The following is a 22,207-nucleotide window of genomic DNA, read 5'->3' as shown; positions in this document are numbered from 1 at the left end:
ACAATGTTTTATATTTACCTTTCAAATAAGAAAAAGTTAGGGTCTACACTATCTTCTTAATATATTTTGAGGGGGTTTGGTCTGGTCCAGACTGGGGTGGGTAAAAGGGAACAGTGACTACCTAAATGACTAACTGACATGAAGCCACCTCTCACACACTCCTCTCCCCGCTTCCTACCCCACCTCATCCTCTTCCCCACATTGCTATAGATCTTGAGCAGTTGCTGTACTCTCTGGGTATCCACTGGAGGTTTTACCATCTGTTTAAGTGCTGCATCTCTCTTACTTAGTTCCTCCTGGTGGGCCAGCATTGTGAACCCAATCACTGTCCTTATCTCTCAATGGTCTTTTCAGTTAGCTCTTTCTACTACAAAAAAAACTTTAGCATCACCAAAAACAAACAACCTACGTACAAACAGCTACTGTGTCTGTCCAAGTAATAGGAAAATAATTCAATATAAAAACCGAAAGAACTGTGGATGCTGTAAATCAGAAAAAAAAAACAGAAATTGCTGGAAAAGCTCAGCAGGTTTGGCAGCTTCTGTGGAGGGAAATCAGAGTCAACCTTCCTCAGAACTGTAATTCAATGAATGTGAATTGGTTTGAAATGTTTCCAAGATGTGTTAAAGTGTTCTGGAAATGTAAGTTCCAATTTCAGTTCCTTTGGAGTATATTTTGTAACATGTTGAAGTTAGTCTCTTACAAATTCACTTTTCCTAATTACTAAATGTTTCACTCAGGAAATTGAAAGCGAGACTTTAAATTTTGGGTTTTACAATGTGCACTTTTATCAGTGCACCATTCGTATAGCAAAACATTTGTCCTCTGCTTTACAGATTGTAGTGACTCCAAATTAAACCTTGGCTATCATTCAACTGTAACAGCCCATGAAGTACGTTCTCTGATCCTGTGTTCCTAGGTTTAAAGGAAGAGCAGATCAGAAGTGGCCTGGCAGCTATGTACTCCTGATTCTCCAATAGAGAATCCACTCCAATGCAGACAACTCATTGAGGTTGTAGTATTGAGAAATTATATTCTCATCTTACTCCATCAGAACCATGTTTCTCAAAGGCTAATGCAATTTGTCCATCTTTTCTATCAAGGCTGTGCCTCTTTTATAAGATGCTCCTTTAAGTATTTGCAGTTCTGTTGATAAATAAATGCTCAACTCTCTGAAGACTATTGTTTAAATGTTAATAACTGTTATGAAGGAGTAGTCAACCAAGTCATTAATATATATTGTGAATAATCCCTGTGGCACTCCACTGGTTACAGGTTGCCATCCTGAAAATGGCCCTTTATCTGAACTCTCTACATTCTAATAGTTAGCTCCAACCACTTCAATTAGTTTTAAACCACTTCTACTGGCAGCTCATTCCATACACGTATCACCCTCTTTGTGAAAAAGTTGTCCCTTAGGTCCCTTTAAAATCTTTCCCCTTCCACCTCAAATTTATGCCTTCTAGTTATGGACTTCTCCATCCCAGGGAAAAGACCTTGGCTATTCATCCTATCCATGCTCCTCATGATCTTATAAACCTCTATAAGATCACCCTCAGACTCTGATGCTCCAGGGAAAATAACCCCACCCTATTCAACCTCTCCGAATAATTCAAACCCTCCAACCCTGGCAACACTCTTGTAAATCTTTTCTGCACCCTTTCAAGTTTCACAACATCCTTTCTATAGCAGGGAGATCAGAATTGAATGCAGCATTCCAAAAGTGGCCTAACCAATATGCTGTACAGCCTCAGCATGACCTCCCAGCTCCTATACTCAATGAATCGAACAATAAAGGCAATCATACAAAATGCTTTCTTTACTATCCTTTCTGATTGTGGCTCCACTTTCAAGGAATTATGAACCTGCACTCCAAGGTCTCTTTGTTCAGCAACACTCCCCAGGACCTTACCATTAATTGTATAAGTCCTGCCTTGATTTGCCTTTCCAAAATGCAGGACCTCACATTTATTATAAATTAAACTCCATCTGCCACTCCTCGGTCCATTGGCCCATCTGGTCGTGGTAACCTTCTTTGCTGTCCTCTACACCTCCAATTTGCCTAATACCGTCAAAACCTGCCTTCTTCCAATTTAGAACTTTAACTTTTAGATCTGGTCTATCCCTTTCCATCACTATTTTAAAACTAATAGAATTATGGTCACTGGCCCCAAAGTGCTCCCCCACTGACACCTCAGATACCTGCCCTGCCTTATTTCCTAAGAATTCAAGTTTTGTTCCTTCTCTAGTAGGTACATCTACATACTGAATCAGAAAATTTTCTTGCACACACTTAACAAATTCCTCTCCATGCAAGCCCTTGACACTATGGCAGTCCCAGCCTATGTTTGGAAAGTTAAAATCCCCTACCATTACCATCCTATTATTCTTCCAGATAACTGATATCTTACAAATTTGCTTCTCAATTTCCCACTGACCACTGTGGGGTGTATAGTACAATCTCAATAAGGTGATCATCCCTTTCTTATTTCTCAGTTCCACCCAATGGATATACTCCCAGGAATATCTTTCCTAAGTAAGCTGCAATGTTATCTCTAATCAAAAACACCACACAACCCCTTCCCTCTTCCCCCCTTTTCTATCCTTCCTTTAGCATCCATACCCTGTAACATTAGGCTGCCAGTCCTGTCCATCCCTGAGCCATGTCTCTGTAATCACTATGATATCCCTCCCAGTCCCATGTTCCCAACTATACCCTGAGTTCATCTGCTTTACTTGTTAGGCCTCTTGCTTGAAATAAATGTCACATTACACCAAGTTATAGTCCGACTCGTCAGATGAAGGGGCTATGCTCTGAAAGGTTGTGATTTCAAATAAATCTGTTGGCCTGTTGGCCTGGTGTTGTGTGACTTCTGACTTTGTCCACCCCAATCCAACACCGACACCTGCACATCATTGAAATAAATACAGTTTAATTTATCAGTCCTACCTCATTCTCTGCTTTGTTCCTGCCTGCCCTGGCTGTTTGACTCACTCCTTTGCCCAACTGTACCAGACTCAGAGTGATCTTTTGTCTCAGCATCTCCCTGAGTCCCACATCTGACAGCAAAAACACATCACTACGCTAAAGGCAATCTTTGCACCTTAACAATCTACAGACCCAGTAAATAGCACGGTCTTACTGCTCTAAAAACACTGCTCCAGGATAATGTGGTACCTGTGTTTTATATTGTTAATGTTTAATCAAGAGACGTATCTCAATAAAACATATAATAAAAAAAAAAGCAACCTCTACTCACTATAACAGAAACAGTAAGATTACACTTTTTAAAAACAAGCTACTTAGCTGCCTCTCTGCTATGAGGTCCCCACACAGGTTTCTCCAAGGTCAGCTGTGAATTTCACTGTTTGTTTATTTTTTTAGAACAAACTTTGATGCAAGAGATACTTGAAACTAAACAGCAGAGCTGTGAAGGTTCACTGCCTGGTTAGACAGCCTTGCAGGTTTACTTAAACTTCTCTACAATTCTTTAAGACCATTTATAAAATCTACCTCCGTATATCCTAACATCTGTTTCTGTGGCCTGGTGACACATTTTGTTGGATAATGCTTCTGTCAGTTGCCTACAATACAAATGCATTTTCTTTCTGCTGTTCAAAATACTTTCACAGGATTTGGGCTTCATTAGCTACACCAGCATTTATTGCCCATTCCCACTTGAGAAGATGACGGTGAGCCACCTTTTAAATCACTGCAGTGTGGGTATTATAGATACACGCACATCGTGTCAGGGACGGAGCGCCTGGGTTATGACCCAGAAACAATGATTGAAAAGTGATATAGTTGCAAATTAGGATATGTGGGGGTTGAAGCGGGGAACTTGGCTAATACTGCCTGACCCACAGGTGGTGATGTTCCACAATGGTAGCTGGTAGAATTTAAATTCAAACAACAAGATTTGAAACTGAAAGCTACCCTCAGTAATGGTGACCTGCTGTGGTCTTAAGAACCACAGAAACGTGACTGACACATAAATGCTCTCTGAAATGGCCTTGCAAACCATCAGTTCAAGGATGATTAAGGATGGACAAAAAATACTAATCTTGTCAATGATGCACGCATTCCATCAAAAAAGAATTTTTAAAAAAGTGCTGCTGGGCATCTGTTTGGCTAGAATCTCTCCAAGGTGGGATGCTCTCCCCAAGTGAGTCAAAATCTCATTCTTAGATAATTAATGCTCCATTGATAATTTAATAGGCAGTGAGACAGGCATTATCTGCAGGCTACATCCCCTGTCAACTCTTTATAATATTAAGGGGTGAAACCCTGACATTATCACAGTGTTGTTTGTACATTTTTGCTATCTGCAATGTGGCTACCATGTGGCTTCCTACATTACAACAGTGAATACACTTCAAAAATTACTTAATTGGCTGTAAAGTTCTGTGGTTGAAAAATTTCTCTATAAATGCAAGACCTCTGATTCTCACTTGCCCTACCAAAACCTTTTATTCATAGTTTTTTTAAAAAATTCATTCATGGGACACAGATGTTACAGGCTAAGCCAACGTTTATGTTCCGTCACTTAACAGAGATGGCTTCTTGAAACAATACAGTCCAGTACCCACAATACAATTAGGGAGGATGCTCCAGGATTTTCACCTAGTAACGGTGAATGAATGGTGATATATTTCCAAATCAGGATAAGTATCTTGGAGGAGATCTTGCAGTTGATGGTGTTTCCTTGTATTTGTTGCCCTTGTCCTGTTAGACAATAGTGGCCATAGGTTTGGGAGGTGTTGCCTGAGGAGCCTTGGTGAATTTCTACAGCACATCTCGTGCATTAGGAAGCACTTTTTCATCATTTAAGATGAATCTAAGAATCAATCATTTAATTCAGTTTTCCTACATCTGCCTTAGTCAAAATGTTTCTGGTGTGAAAATCCTTGGTCCCATAGGGAGATGGCAGCAGATATCTGGTATAATAGGTCTGACCACCATTTCCATGGAATTGAGAAATATTAAGGGCTAAACTTTCAGCTTCCACCAGGAACGAAACAAAGGGCATAGAGACTGCTAATATTGATGGGCATGTTTGTTTCCTGATGTCATTTTCAGCGCTGGCCATATCTGTGGATGATGGTTTGGGACGAGCATTGTAACCCACGCCCATGAGGTTAATTGCCAATTAAGCTTGTTGAGAGCCTTGCTAGTTGCAATTAAAGAAAGCCTATTGGAAATTTGTCCAGGTTCTGATCCTTCTCTCATTGAGCCCCATGAGAGAATCCAGGTCTCTGTTCCGCTCTAGATCCAATATAAATACAATCAACTGCCTAGTTGCACAGGAATAAAAGAAAAACACACAATCGATGATCCAGGGATGTCTTGATATATACAGTACATAGACTCCCAGATTTTGGGCTTGAGACACTGTGGTTTCAGTGCCACCTAGCTATTGATGATCACGGAAGGAGTCTTCAAAACATAACCAAGCAAGTTTATAAGCAATCTGTAAATCCTTCCAACATTTCTATGAGGGGTGGTATGAGCAGAAGAGTTTCCTAATCAGTTATGCATGAATTATGTGGAGAGGGACTCCTCAAGCTAGAGCCTCTGGCTTCAGCCTCTCAAAAGGAAAAAAGAGCTACAAAAAATTTACATGCAATCATCACTAGGGTTTTGGAGTAGATCTGTAACTCGGGTTGTGGGTGTTGAGGTTGGTTGGCTCGCCGAGCTGGTTTCTTGTTCCGCAGACGTTTCATTACCGTGCTTGGTAACATCCTCTGATGAAGCGTTGGTGTGTTTTCCCACTTGGTTTTTAAACTCTGGGGTCCGTTGCGATAGATTGCCTCACTTCCGGGTTTCCTCCATAGTGGAATGTATATGGGGTCGAGTTCAATGTGTTTATTAATAGCATGCTTCGTGGAGTGCCATGCTTCCAGGAATTCTCGTGCTTGTCTCTGCCTAGCCTGTCCCAGGATCTTGGTGTTGTCCCAGTCGAAGTCGTGGTTCTCCTTGTCCATGTGGATTGAGATGAGTGAGTATTGGTCGTGTCTTTTTGTAGCCAGTTGATGTTCATGTACTCTTGTTGTTAGTTTCCTTCCTGTTTGTCCGATGTAGTGTTTCTCGCAGTCTCTGCACGGGATCTTGTAGATGACATTGGTCCTGTCCATGGCCGGGAGTGGGTCTTTAGTTTGGGTGAGCACTTGTCGTAGGGTTGATGTGGGCTTGTGTGCCACTCTGATGCCCAGCGGTCATAGAAGTCTTGTGGTGAGTTCTGACATGTTCCTGATGTAGGGTGGTGTGATGAGTGTGTTGGGGCGTGTAGAATCTTTCTGATGCTGTTCCCATAGGCATCTCCTGACCCAGTTCTTTGGATATCCATTATCCTTGAACACTTGGAAGAGGTATTCGTCCTCCTCTTGGCGTAGTTCTATGTTGCTGCAATGTGTTGTTGCCCTTTTAAATAGTGTTCGCACGCAGCTTCGTTTCTGTGTGTTGGGATGGTTACTATTGAAGTTCAATACCTGGTCTGTGTGTGTGGCTTTTCGGTGTACTTTCGTTTGCAGTTCCCCATTTGTCTTGCGCTCTACCATGACGTCCAGGAATGGGAGTTGTTTGTTCTTCTTCTCCTCTCTGGTGAATTTTATTCCGGTGAGGGTGTTGTTTATGAGTTTGTGTGTCTCTTCTAGTTTGGTCCGTTTAATGATGACAAAGGTGTCGTCTACGTAGCGTATCCATAGTTTAGGTTGGATTTGCGGAAGTCCTTTCCAGTCTCTGCATCACTGCTTCTGCTATGAGTCTGGAGATAGGCGATCCCATGGGTGTCCCGTTGATTTGCTCGTATGTTTGGCCGTTGAAGGTGAAGTGGGTGGTCAGGCATAGGTCCAGTAGTTTAAGCATGTTGTCCTTGGAGATGGTTTCACTGGAGTTGTGTTCTTGTTCAAGTAATGTTGTCATTGCTTCCCTTGCTAGTGGTGTGTCTCTTGACGTGAATAGGACGGTGACATCAAACAATATCATGGTCTCTTCGTCCTCTATCTTTATGTCTTTGATGGAGTTGAGGAATTCTTGGGCTGAGTGGATGGAGTGGGGTGATTTGTTGACTAGGTGCTTGAGTCTTCTTTGTAGTTCTCTGGCTAATCTGTGCGATGGAGTGCCTGGTAGGGAGACTATGGGTCTGAGGGGGACTTCCGGCTTGTGCACTTTAGGGAGGCCGTAGAATTGGGGTGTGTTGGTTCCTTCGGGTTTCATTCTTAAGAAGTCTGTTTTGTTGATCTGTCCTGTTTGTTTAAGTCTTTGTAGCGTGTATAGGATTTAGTTGCCTAGTTGTGGTGTCGGGTCAGTTTGTACTGGTCGGTACGTGTTCTCGTTGGCGAGCAGTGCTTGTGCTTTGGAGATGTAGTCCTTTTTATTCATTATCACTGTCATGCATCCTTTGTCTGCAGGTAGTATAGTGATGTTCTTGTCCTTCTTTAATCTGTCCAGGGCTGGTCTTTCCCGTGTGTTGAGGGTGTTGAGTTCTCTCTTTCTGGTTATTGTCGGGACTACTGTCTGTCTTATAGTTTGTTGTGTTTCTTTGTTGATATTGTTGGTCTTGAGTGTGGCTTCCAGTGTAGCTAGCCATTCCGTTTTGTTGGCGTCCTTGTAATTGTAGTTCAATCCCCGGGTGAGAACGGCTTTTTCCGCGTCTGTCAGTTTCCTGTCGGAGAGGTTCCTTATCCATATGTCAGTTCTGTTGTTGTCGTTTTTATGGGTAAGTGTGGTTAGCTGGAAGCATGGCACTCCACGAAGCATGCTATTAATAAACACATTGAACTCGACCCCATATACATTCCACTACAGAGGAAACCCGGAAGTGAGGCAATCCATCGTAACGGACCCCAGAGTTTAAAAACCAGGCGGGAAAACACACCAACGCTTCATCAGAGGCTGCACTGAGGATGTTACCAAGCACGGTAACGAAACGTCTGCAGAACAACAAACCAGCTCGGCGAGCCAACCAACCTCAACAACCATGACTAGATTAATGTAGAATATCTGGTCAGCGTGGAGGAATTCGACCAAAGCATCTGTTTCCGTGCTGTACAACTCTGTGACTATGTGCTTTGTCTTTCTCATGCACCTCTACATGCAAAAGGAGGAAAAAAGAAATGGGCCTCAAAGTGGCTAATCAGCATTGTTTTACTCATCCCCTCTTGTCGTTGGTACCAAAGGTACACCAACCTTGAGATGGAGATGCCTGATATTTGTAAATCACTTGACCCCATAATGACCTTGAGTATGCCTGAGGGAGTAGGAATTCTGATAGGAAATACCACTTGGGAAATGCATTTATGTTTAGTGGCTGGAGACCTAAGGAATTCCAGTTATTTGCATTATCCCATAAAATATTTTATTTCCCCAATTTTACATATGTGTATCTCTTTCTGAGGTTGTGTTGTGTTGTGTCAATTGTGTTGTATCAAAAAGGGCTTTATTTCCAATGAAACTCCAATGACCAGCGTATTGAGATCCTGAGTTTGGGATTAATGACTACCTTAAGCTTCAAAATGCCTCGTCGGCATTCCAAGCTTGATGTTTGTCACCTTTGGTAAACAAATTCCCAATCAACACATTTCATTCATAACGAAGCAATCTTCTTCATATGTAACTTTTCCTCTACTTGAACTATGTTACTTTATTGCGCTGTGCAGTGACAAGGTACACTCCGGGTATTTTTAGCTTTGCCGGTGGGAACACTGTGAATCCCGCGACATATCTATCCCTTCACTTTCTTGGTGTTCCTCCATCGTATTACATGCATACGCATGCCAGTACACAGCAGAAATGGTTTATTTCTGAAAAGAGATGCAGGTTGGCAAAGATTTCTGTATTGCATTCATCAGGCCAAATGCAAGAATGCAAGAATATCAAATTTCAAACAATCACGAGAATTTGTACAACCAGAGGAAAGGATTTTGGCTTAGCCAGCAACCTGACTCTGAGGGCCGAGGTGTTGACATGGAGAGAGCAATGAAAAGCTAAGAACATCTGGGTAATATGGAAAACAGGAAAAGGCTTGAACGCATTCCTCTTGTTGCAGTGAATGGTAATGGTTAATAAGAGCTGGAGATCCCCAAACCAAATGAAAGTCACAATTCTAGGATTAAAGAAATCTCAGAATATAGCATGGCAAGTACAGTCAAATGTCTTATAAACATTTCTAACATCAAAGGCTTACACTTTTATTTTAACCTTGACGAGCAGTTTGTCAAGGTCAATTCAGGTTGACTAAGACTCATTCTAGGTACTTTAAAAATCAACCTGTTCAGAGATATTATGACACACCTCTGGAGCAAGTACAATTTGAAACAAGGCCTCCTGGCTCAGAGTTAATACTGTGCCACAATGGCCCTCCAGGACTCTCCCATAGCACATCTCATTGGCATTCTGACACAAATGGTTCACTTCAATGCCTGGAAATACAACTATTTATTTCCAATCCCTCCTCATATGTTCGCATTTCTTCTTTTTTAATCTTGCAATGCTTATTTGGATGATTTCATTTGTGGAGGATCTTTGGTCCAAGTAGTGGAATTCTTGCTGGAATTGCATCATTTTAGAAAATGGAAGCTAAACCCTTCAAGAATGGCACAGATGAAATGATCCAGTTCTCACACAAAAAGCAATTCATGTACAAGTACTAAAAGTGTGCGATATCATCACAAGGTATGCCACTACATGTGAAATCCTGTGTTTCGCTTTTTACGTTACTGCACTTAAACCCAGGTTTGAGTTCAAATAGTTTTAATTTTCCATTTTTTTAAACCATATTAATTTTGATAGGGAACTCACAATCCATTGTTTTTGCAATCTACTTAACTAAATTGACAAATTATACATTATTTTACTTAGCAGTGCAGTACAGATATTGTTAAGTGTGAATACACTCACCAATCAATGGGACAGAGTCAGATGTTGCTGGCATTATTTCAGCTACAAGCAGCATAAATACCGTTAAGGACAAGAGCACAGTGATTCCTGTAGGTCGGAAAAGAAGTGGCAAGGTGAAGTCGTGTAAGATTTGCAACTTATGCAGTTCAATTAAAACAAAAATAGCAGTAATACTTTACTTTGACAGCTAAAATCAAAACCACTACAATGCTCAGTGCCACTTTGGCTGGAGGAGATAGGTTTGGAACATAGGAACCTGAGAAACTGGAGCAGGATCAAGGTCAGTTGGTCCTCAAGACTACTCCACCATTCAAGAAGATGAAAATTATTCTCATTGTGGCATTAACTTTGGTTCCCTGCCAGCCTCTCACAATCTTTGACTCACCATGCCCTAATTGTGCTACCCTGTAGGGAGGGCCATGGCACTAAGAGAATGTGAGAAGACATCAAATGCGGTGTTTTGAAAAGGAAACGTTGTGTCTGAAAAAGCCATGCATTCTTTGAGAATGTGATAACCTGGGTTCTCTGCTACATAGGCACGCAGCAGTTAAATGACCTAAACTCCATTTAACTCAACCTTGAATATATTTAATAACTTAAACTCCAATGCTTGTTGCAAAAGATAATTCCAAAGACTAGCAACCTTCTGAGAGAAAGAAAATTCTCACTTTTGTCTTAAAAGGAAACTCCATGTTTCAAATCTGTGCCCCCCACCCCCCCCCCCTTCAGAAGGAAACATCTTCTCTACGTCTATTTTGTTAAACACTCCAAGGATTCTGCCACTTTTCAATACAAACACTTTAAACAAATATCTTTTGGAAATCGAGGTACACTGTTCCTGCAGAGTACAGAATCCCACTTGTCACATCCTCAAAAAAACTCAACTTTGTCAAACAAAGTTTCCTTTTCAGAAAGCCATGTCTGATGTCTTTTCATGCTCTCTGCCCAAAGGCAGGTCTAACTGTCAGTACCACCAGCCTCAGGTTAGGGTAAGGAGGTCAGTCCCAATTCCACCCAGCAGGAATGGGGATCAAACCTAGAATAGGAACATATTCCTCTTTAAAAAGGAGCCAAAACTGTGCACAGTACTTAAAATGAAATTCAACAATACCTTGTACAGTTGTAACAACATTTCCCTGCTATTTTTCACTCTTGGCTTGGAATAAACATTAATATTCCAGTTACCTAATTATTTTCTGCACCTACCTGCTAATCTTTCATAATTTATGAGGACACCCAGATCCCTTTGATCCACTAATCTGAAGTCTCTCTGCATTTAAATAATGTTCTGATTTTCCTATGTTTCCAACCAAAATGGAAAACTTCACTTCTTCTACATTATACACCCATCTGCAAAGATCTTCTCCATGCATTTAAACTTTTACATCTTTGTATCCTTATTACAACTTACGTTCCTAACTACCTATCTCTGTATTGCCATCAAATGCGACTACAAAACACCAAGTCCTATCTACTGTCCTTTCTCTGCAACCCCCATAAGAACACCAACCATGCTTCATTCCCATTTGGTCTATTGAACCACAGTAATCCTCAGCCTCTGGTGGGGTGTCAGTACTCCCACTGACATACACAGAATCACACTGCTGCCTGCATCTGATTAGTTGGCAGGCAAGACTTGCACCACTTGTGTCCTCAAATGCAGGGAATGCCTGACAATGGGCATTTAAGTGCTCAAATGGCACTTGATTTTATCTGGTTTCAATGGGCCTTGAAACCATGTCAGAATTTGAACTGATGTCCCCAAGGCATTAACCTGAGCATCCAGATTACTAGTTCAGTAACTTCACGACTGTGCCAGCATCTTCGCATATTCAAATGAAGAAGCTGGAACACTGTTATTTTTCTCAAATCTGTCATTACTTTCTGGTGCACTCTTACATTTGGCTGCTCTGTCCCTTCCTGTCACATGCTTGTTATCTTTCCCTGTAACTTTATCCTGCACTGCTGCTTTGTTCTTTCTAGCAAGCCTTCTAAATCTCAGATGTGAATACTTCACAAACTCTATACCCTGCTGCTATTGAATTTGAAACCCCTTCAATAGCCCTAGACACACAATTTGCCAGGACACTTGTGCAAGTGCCATTCAAGTGAAAGCTATGCCAGCGTTACAGTTTCCTCTTTTCCCAGCAGTGTTGTCAATGCCCTGTGAATTGTAATCTATTTCTCCCATACCAATCTTTGAGCCATGTGTTCAACTCTCTAATCCTATTTATCCTCGGGCAATTTTCTCATGGATCAGTTAGAAATCGAGAGAGCTGTAAATTGTGTTTTTTACTTTTGATCTTAGCTGCCCATATTCCCACAGGTGCTGATGCTTCTACTCACCTACACCATGACAGCAACACCGACTACAATCACATCAGTAAATTGCAAAATTCAGAACAAAAATTATTTTAAAAATGTTTACCGCACAGTATAATGGAATTATTTATAATATATACCTTTCTGAATCAGGTTCTGAAGGTCTTCCATTTTCTTTTTTGACAACGCAAGTTCCATATGCGGTCCCAGTACCTCCATCACCAATGAAAAGGGTAGGTATTAATTAATTTAGACTTACCTAATGAAATCTTCTCTCCAGAATCAGCTGGTAACAGGAATACAAGGAGTGCCAGTCCAGATATTAAGACACATGGAATCAGCAAGTTTAGTCCATAATAGAGAGTCCGTCTGCGTATCAGCACAGTGTAGGTCACATCTGGATAGGGCTCATCACAGCAATCATAATGGATCTCATTCCTTTTTCCTGGTACTCCTGCAACAGAGCAAGTGCAGGCATATTGTGCTTTTACTAAGCATATAACTCGAACTCGTTTTACCATTGGACAGTGGGAGAGAGGTGCATTATTTTGAGGTGTGCAATAGTATTAAAGGGATGACAGTGAATTGGCTGCCCATTTGTCTCCCTCGTTTCTCTCCGTGGATCACAGTGGTAATGAAAATGGGGAGAAATGTTAAGTGAGCTGCTAATTCACAACCATAACACAGTGTGGAGTTAGAGGAACACAGCAGGCCAGGCAGCAAAGTTGACGTTTCGGGTTGGGACTCTTCTTCAGAAACCTGAAACGTCAACTTTCCTGCTCCTCTGATGCTGCCTGGCCTGCTGTATTCCTCCAGACCCACACTGTGTTATTTCCGACTCCAGCATCTGTAGTTCTTGCTATCTCTAATTCACTACCACCATTTTTTAACACTATTGCATTGCGTCAAAATTACCACCAATGAGTTAGATTTGAATAAATAGTTCTTTTCTCCCTCTCAAAACACTCCCATTTCCTGTGATAAGTTCTGAAAAACTAATCTATTTAATTCGTCAAATTATATTAAATTCATCAGATATTGACTGTTCACAGGGAATAAAAGCAGTGAGAAACCCATACTGTGAAGTTCCATGGTGGATGTTGATACTAAACATTGATCATTGTTTGAACCCTTGCTGATTTTTCATTTTTTTAAATCAGTTTCGTTCTGGAGCTGTGAAGTGTGAGCTGAGAGTTGAAGGTGATCTGTGGTATATGACCAGCAGCTTGTTTTTTTGTAAAAACAAACAAACAAATGTTGTTTGTTTATGACATCAGGTCTAGAAGTTAATTGTAATTTGATTCTTGTCAAAAGTGCTCTACAGCTGCTTTGGCTCCAGGCAGGCCACATGCTCAAGCAGATGGCAGATGTTGAAGGTTAACTGGGACTTTGTGGAAAGGTGGCCAGTGTGGCAGGGAAAGGCCAGAGTTTGAATTGGGTTTTGGACTGTGTTTGGTTTAGAAGGATTGTGCCTGTGAAAGTTACAGGACAGAGGTCTGATTGCTCTCTGGTTGTCCTCTCATTATCAACCTATTGAACATTTGGAGAGTAGAATCTCAGTTGGAAGAGTTATATTATAAATGAATGTTCCTTGGAGTTTACTGGTAGATATTTACATGCATCAGTGTCATCAGAAACCAAACAAGGCATAATTCTACGTCCCAGTGATGTCACAGATCGTGGAATCTGCTTAAGTGAACTTGGCCAGTTCTGTCTTATTTAATTTTCCCTTCGGGATTTATCCCTTAACTATCTGTTTATCTGTTTGCCTTTGTGAAAGAGTAGGATGAGAATTAAAAGAGGACAGGATTTAAATCTTAGACATTAACTAAATTACCCTGTGGTTTAACTTTATTCTGTGAAAGCTATAAATTATTAATAAATTGTTTAAATCTTTAGTTTAAGCTATAAATCTGGTGTCTAGTATTAATTATTCACAAAGCCTGGCTATTCAAAACTCTGGTAAGGAATACCATTGGGATCAATTTTGGAGGTTTTTTTGAGTGTTTCAATTTCACTGTGTTGCAAATACAGGCATAGGGAGACTGATTTGATTCGGCTATCTGTCTCCTTGTTGTAACCATCATATAGCAACCAGTTTACTTCTACCAAAAAAGGGAGGAAGAATTGCATTTATATAGCATCTTTCACAGCCTCAGGGCACCCCATTGCACCTTGCGACCAAATACCTTTTTAAATCGCACTAAATGTAATGCAGGAAATGCGATAGTTAACCTGCTCACAGCAAGATTCCACAAACAGCAATGCAATAATGAGCATGTTTTAGTGACGTTGATTGAGTGATTGAGAAATGGCCAGGGTGAACTCTCATGCTCTTCTTCAAAAATGTCACGGAATTTTGACATCCACCTAAGTGGGCAGATGGGGCCTTGACTGAACACTACATCTAAAAGACAGCATAGCACACCCTTAATACTGCATTGGAGTGTCAGTTTAGCTTTAAGGACTCAACTCACTATTCAGATGTGAGTTTACAGCCTTCTGGCTTGGAGCCATGAGGACTGTCAACTGAATCACAACTGACCAGAGGAGTGGAAACTATCCATATTTGACCCCTGCCCAACAACCTTCAGGTGACTTGTTAAATTATTAAAGATTGCATCAAGTAGTCCTAGACCAGCCCTGTGCTAAATGAGTTTAGATTGCAGAGACAGACAGTCTTCCCAGGGGCTTAAATCAATGGAACGCCGGTCAGGTACTTGAGACAACGCAACTGCCATCGCTTGTTGTTGTATTTTCAGATCATGCATGCGCTGTTTGACAGTTTTACACTGAATCAGGAAGGTGACTGGAGTACTGATTTCTGGATCGATACAAGCCCTTAGAGATGCAAGCCTCCTCAAGTCATCTCATTAGAGTTCACTTGAGGTAATTAAGATTTGTGTCAAATTGGATATTTTTCTGAGACAGAAAACTTTTCTCTCTGGATCTATAGACAGTTCATACATCCGGGCAATGAAAACCAAACTTGAGATGATTTTCCCATTGACGGGCTCTTTAGGTCTGCCGACCAAATTAGCTTCCATGATTAGTCCTTAATGTTAGCCTTGATAACCAATCCATAATCAGCAATGTTTTGTGAGACAGGTTTAAAAGCAGTAACAGAAAAACAAACCTTTAAAAGTAAAAGGATAAGTTGATAAAGCTACTGTTATTGGGTGCTATGTAAATCGAAGTCCACAACTGAAATTCAAAACTAATTCAAATCATTAGTTATGTCACTGTTAAAACATTGATCCAAATAATCTGCTAGCCAGGTAGTCATTGGTGCACCACAGAGTGGTGCAGTTGGGCATAGGGACCATGTGGAATCCCAGATGCCGCACACTGTGGGAATTATCTAGGAAATTGAAGATTCTGATAGTCAATCCGCTTGCGTCTGGAACTCTCTGAAAGAATCTATTAAATTTGAAGAATTTAGATAGGTCCACTTTCATCAAATTAATAGTTACTCAGGAAATGTTAGACGATTAAAAATCTAGTTGAATTCCTGGGTACTCTGCAACCACACCACCGTCCCCGTATACACACTCCTCCACGAGATCCCGCAAACCCCAGACAATCACCACCCTCAACCAAAAATTATTCCATCCCACCCCAGATGTGACACCCTCCTCCCACTCAAAGCTTGATCCCCCAGGACCTAACATTACCATCCCCCTGCCACTGCCACTGCCAGCCTTCATACTCACCCCCATCCTCCCAGACCTATCTCAAGCATTCCATCACTTTCCTGGCGTCATGTCAACATGCTTAACTTGCAACCTACCCACTTGGGAACCTGGTAGCATTCTTAAGCAGCATCCTACTCATGTAGCAATCTAACCCCTCACTTACATATTTACCATTTCAAAACAATGTACTGCTGGACATTGAAATCTCAGATCATAGCACAGTGACTTCTGTAGAATGGGGTAATGATTTCAGCTAGTTCCACATTCTTGAAGGAGCCAAGGTCAAAATTCTCAGCTAGAAGTGCAGAACTCCATACTAATGGAGGGGAGTGGCAATGTGACTGTAATTTTTAAGTTTTGAAAAGTAAGTTTTTAAACTTGTTGCCTGACCATGAAACTGCTGTAGTGAATCAACTGAACCCTATAGAAATCACCAAAATATCTATAAACTTTATATCCAAGAATCTGCTGTTTATAATCTAACTCACATCAAGTCCCATTCACCAACTGGAAGTAGTTGGGTGCTTGGAAGTATAGTTAAGTCAGGTTAGAGGAGTTGGGGTGCATGGGTGGTAGCTGCACGGTCAGAAGGGTAATAGGGATGGGGGCGAGTAGTAGGGTGTTTGGTCAAATAGTCAAGAGGGTTCATTAGGGGCCTGGGTAGTCAATGAGACAGTATGAAGGACTGGACAGGACTGGGAGGATGGAGGGGTGTCGATTGTACAGTGACCCAGGAGTTAGACATGGTTTCAACTTGTCTGCAGGGTAACTATCTGGTTATGTATGGTGTAGCTGTCTAAAGGCTCCATCTCTTGCACAGAGTTGAAACCTTTCATGGAGTGAACTGGGAGCAGGGGAATTACCAATTGGGAGTCCAAACATCCCAGGCGATTCCCATGGAAGTCAATGTGTCAGGAGTTCCACAGGGTGCCAACGAACACTACTCTTTGATAATCCAGAGGCCAGAAGATTGGGCCATGATCCCCTTTCACCCTAGTCTCCTTATCCTATGTACTGAGATGATGTAGTGAAAAACAACTGCTCTGTCACCACATTTGACCATGAGAGCAATGAATTGGTCTCCATCTTTCTTTTGTTTTGTGAGAAAGAATCTATATTCTACTCAACACTGTCCTACAATGGAATGCCTGAGACTGGGAACATTATCACGTAGGATATCTTCCATTGCACAGTTCACTGAATCCCTAATGTAATATATAAACTCTTAATTCATTTTTTTCTGCATGAACATAAGTCAGTGATGATTCACTGCAACTGAGGAAGCCATACATCACAGTGATAAGAGGTAATTTCTATTCAGTTATGGAAATTTTGTCAATTAAAAGTTCACTTAATGTTAATCCTTTGCTATTTTTGCAAACTCATTACACACAAGGCAAGAGATGTTTCTGCTCCCTAGCCCAACACGTTGATCTTACCCAACACTATATCAAAAAGATGGTACATTTTCTTTATTGAACAGTTCATTAGGCCGCCAAAGTAAAATTAAAAATGTCCATTTTGTTTTGAATTTACACTGCAGTATTTTGGTGAAAGCAAGACTTACTTTGCAGCAAGTTTAGCATGTGGCTGGACCTGAGATGACTCAGTGTCATTCAAAAGTTGTTTAACAAGAATTTTTTAAGGGTGGCACGGTGGCTCAGTGGTTAGCACTGCTGCCTCACAGCACCAGGGACCCAGGTTTGATTCCAGCCTCGGGCGACTGTCTGCGTGGAGTTTGCACGTTCTCCCTGTGTCTGCGTGGGTTTCCTCCGGGTGCTCCGGTTTCCTCTCACACTCCAAAATCGTGCAGGTTAGGTGCATTGGCCATGCTAAATTGCCCATAGTGCCCAGGGATGTTTAGGTTCGGTGGGTTAGATATGGAAAATCAGGGGTAGAGGAATGGGTCTGGGTGGGATGCTCTTCGGAGGGGTAGTGTGGACTTGTTGGGCCGAATGGCCTGTTTCCACACTGTAGGGATTCTATGATTGTTTGGGAAGTAGACTCTGATGGAGGCATTGCTAGGCAGAATGCTGGTCGTAACTGTTTTCAAGAACTAACTGTGCCCAACCAGCCCATGCTTACAAATCTGTAAGCATAGTGTCCAACAATGGATGTGATTGTACAATACTTACTAAATAACTCTGATCATGCTAAAGATTGTGTAACAATCAATTTAAGATTGTCAGTGTGGCTTGCCGTATGGTTCACTTGCACTTAATGGAAATTAAATATATTAATATATACGGCCCTATTTTTTGCAGATAGCAAGAACATATATGACTACACCTGTTCAAATGAGCAAAACAGGCAACAACCATTCTCTGGTTCATTCCTTGGTAGTTAAGTGACAGTCATCAGCTAACGGGTACACTTTCAAAAGCAACACTTCCACCAATCACTGCCCACTTGACGACTAATTAGTATTGTTCCCGTGTTGTACAAAAATGCTTTTCCTCTTTAAATTGGTTATTATTGTAAATTATCTCAATGAGTGCAAGAAGAAAAGCTGTAATAAACTCTATTTTTTTCAAGCAATACTCAAGTTGTGTACCCGGAAGGACAACTAAGAGGTTTGTCGAGAGCTGTTGACAAGTTCCTTTTTGTTGACAACTGGTACAGGCAACTTGGTCATCAGAGAAGAAAATTATTTTTATTTACAATATTCTGACTGAAGTGTCAAAAGAGGACATTTTTTTACCAGCGAACTGCGGAAACTGGAAAGACAGGATTAGGAAAATTTGTACTCTTAATACAAAGACGGTGCAGACAGCCAGAAAAACTCAATGGAACAAGCAATTGGTCCAATGATTCTTTATAGCAACATTAATCCTTCCACATAGGCTACATCCCAATTGTAGCCAATTCCCTTTAGGGATAAAAGATCATATCGTTTTGCTATTTACATGTTTTACCTCATTTCTTATATATTTACTGTCCTTTCTATGCTAAATTTACGTTTGGCAAACATAAGTTGAAATTCAATATTGCCGGAAAGACAGACATATTTGCAAAGCTGTCACTTATCAGGACAAATACAAGACTGGTAAATTTTAAACAATTACAACACTACAGGGCAGAAAGGGGTGCTCTGATATAAATCATAATTCGTTATGACAAGTGGAAGACGCAGGCATTTAGCAATATGTCTCTCTTTTCACCAATACTCAATATCAAGCAACTGTTTGTAAGCTGAATTATTAGATCTGATAGTTATTTCTCTCAACACTAGTCCAGTGCTGCGTTAAACCTGAAGGTTGACCTATCTAAATGACCTCACTTTTAATATGGTTAATTGCCTCAAACGCATCAATCTGGCAAAGTGCCACCCATGAAGGATATATTTTGCAATGGAGGGGCAAGATATTATTGCTCATTTTAATCATGTGGCCTTACTATTAATAATAATAATCTCTTTTTAATCGAACCACCTTCAAATTTATGACAGCTCTGTCCTTCTTCTCCAGCCTCAATCCATTATTGTCTCCTGAAATATAGAGGTAGCACATATATGATAGACACAAAAATACCAGAGTGTCATTACTTGGCTCCATTTCTTGCCTTTCTACAGGGCAAATTTTGCAAAGTATAACCTTGTTCCTTAACGATGAACAATTTCATTATAGTTTAATTTTTGGAGCAAGGAGGAAGAAATAACCATGAGCAATGCTTCAGGATGGAGTTTGTCATCGAGCTTGTCAGCAAAACAAAAAGAGATGTTATTAGAGAAACTCAACGGGTTTGGCAGCATCTGTGGAGAGAAAGCCGATTTAACATTTTGAGTCCAGTGACCCTTCTTCAGAACTGCTTGTAGCTAGGAAAAGGTGGTATTTATGCTGAGGGGTGGGGTAGTGAGCAGATAGATAGAGACAAATACCAGAGAGATAGAAAGTGAGTTAGGCAGACAAAGGGATGGATGATAGTAAGTTAGGGAGACTTACCCAGTATCAGCCAACCCACTTCACCTATTGATGGGCGGAAAGCAGCCAATGTCATGACAGAGCCAGAGGTGTGGAGATGGGTATCAGGCATAGAAGGTGGTGTTCAGGCTCTATAATTATCAAATTCAATATTGAGTACTGAGGAAGGGTCACCAGACCCGAAACGTTAACTCTTTTTTCCTTCACAGATGCTGCCAGACCTGCTGAGCTTTTCCAGCAACATTTTTTTTTGTTACTGAACGTTGCAGGATTCACAAGCAAAAATGAGATGCAGTTCTTCCAGCTTTGCTGAGCCTCACTGGAGCACTGCAGGAAGTCCAAGACAGAAATGTTAGTCAGGGAATACGGTGATGTGCTAAAGTGGCAGGCAACTGGAAGCTCTGGGTCATACTTAAGGACAGAACGTGGGTGTTCTGCAAAGTGGTAACGCAGTCTGCATTTCACCTCCCCAACACAGAGGAGACCACATTGTGCTTTTTTTAATTCATTCACTGCACGAGGGTGTCCCTGGCTAAGCTAGCATTTATTGCCTATTTGCCCAGAGGGCAGTTAAAAGTCAACCACATTGCGGTGGGTCTGCAGTTACATTTAGGCCAGACCAGGCAAGGATGGAGGAAGGGTCACCAGACCCGAAACATTAACTCTGATTTTTTCTTCACAGATGCTGCCAGATCTGCTGAGCTTTTCCAATAACTTCTGTTTGTGTTCCTGATTTACAGCATCCGCAGTTCTTTCAGTTTGTTTTAAGGATGGCAGATTCTTTTTCTAAAGGACATTAGTGAACCAGATGGGTTTTTACAACAATCAGCAAAAGTTTTATGGCCACCAATAGAGTATTAAATCCAGATATTTATTGAATTCAAATTCCACCAACTGCCATGGTGTTTTTCTAATCCAGATCCCCAAAACATTACCTGAATCTCTGGATTAACAGTCCTGCGATAATACCACCAGGCCATTGCCTCCCCTTGTGAACTGTGTATTTCCACATGGATCCCTGTAGCCTTCAGAACTAAATATCAAGTTCAATGATTTTAAAGACTGAACACCTTCTTCTATGTCCTTTACCAGTCTTCTCATCTCAGGCCTTGTCATATGGGCTGCTTTCAGCAGAGCCAGCCCATTTTCACCTCCTCATTATTCCCATTATCAGCTTTTCTTCTGAGTTCTGAGGAAGGGTCACCAGACCCGAAACATTAACTCTGATTTTCTCTTCATGTATGCTGCCAGACCTGCTGAGCCTTTCCAGCAACTTCTGTTTGTGTTCCAGCTTTTCTTTCTCCCTGGCTTACTAAGTAAGACTTCCTTTTGTCTGCCTGACCGCCTCTCTCTCTCTCTCTCTCTCTCCCCCTCTGAGTTCTGTCTCTACCTATCTGCTAACTCCTCACCGCCTCCCATCCCACACCCTGACCTCAGCAACATATAGCGCCTTTTCCTAGCTAATATCAGTTCTAAAGAAGGGTCACTAGACTCAAGTGTTAACTCTGCTTTCTCTTCGCAGATGCTGCCAGACAAGCTGAGTTTCTCCAACAATTTCTGCTTTTGTTTTATAACTTCAGCATCCACATATCTTAGTTTTGTTTTACGTGTCAGGGAAAGTATGCTCCCTAATTATACAAGAATCAAGTAGTTCATCAGAAAGCATTCTGATCACCCCCCCGATGTTTTTTTATTGATAAACCTCTAACCCCTCCCCTCCGATCCTTTCCCAATCTGGTTTTGAAGAATTTCACCCAAGAGATGAAAGCTAGCGCTGCCATAGCCTCTGCTTCCCTTTTATGAGGCCACTGGTGTAGAATATTATGGTGTTACATCATGGAGAGACCTCAGATGCCTTTGGGTCTCTGGCAACTTACAAACAGCAATTTCAAAGTATGAAGCACTGTGATTATGATGGCAGCAACATATGTGATATCAGGCTCTAAACACAAATCAGCGATTCAATAAAATCTATTTATTGATGTAACAGTTAATAGAACTCTTTCTTGAATCAGACATCTGAGTTCAAGGCCTTTCACAGCATGAGCACAAAAGTAAAGTACTCCTGTGGGATACTGATGGAATTGAGTGCAAAAATCAAGGATTGAGGGAGTGCCTAATGTTTCCTATATTGCAGCAGTTACAACAGTACAGAAGTAACATATTTACTCATGTAAACAGTAATAGCATATAAAAGTTGACCACATGATCTTTGGCCTAAAAACATTCTTGCTTTTCACAAACCTCATGTAAAAGTGGACCTTTAATTGAGTTTAGGATAAAATTTCATTGTGATTATTATTTACTTGTAGTTTTTACAGTGCATTAACGTGAAGATACAAACAGAAAAGCTTTAGATTTTCCCTCCCCCA

General features: G+C 41.1%; 1 protein-coding gene across 1 annotated transcript in view; it reads right to left on the bottom strand.

Moving 5' to 3' along the window:
- The window catches only part of chrna8 (cholinergic receptor, nicotinic, alpha 8), a 148,059-nt gene that overhangs the window by 25,667 nt on the left and 100,185 nt on the right, over positions 1-22,207 (bottom strand). Inside the window, exons 7-8 of the mRNA XM_048620319.1 lie at positions 12,480-12,674; positions 9,899-9,985 (exon numbers count right to left, since the gene is read on the bottom strand). Of these exons, the coding sequence (XP_048476276.1) occupies positions 9,899-9,985; positions 12,480-12,674 (282 nt within the window). The remainder of the gene's footprint in view (positions 1-9,898; positions 9,986-12,479; positions 12,675-22,207) is intronic.

This window comes from Rhincodon typus, chromosome 3 (assembly GCF_021869965.1).
Source record: "Rhincodon typus isolate 14 chromosome 3, sRhiTyp1.1, whole genome shotgun sequence".
Classification (NCBI taxonomy): Eukaryota; Metazoa; Chordata; class Chondrichthyes; order Orectolobiformes; family Rhincodontidae; genus Rhincodon; species Rhincodon typus.
Note: the sequence above shows the minus strand (reverse complement) of the source record. Positions and strands in the feature narration are given on the sequence as shown.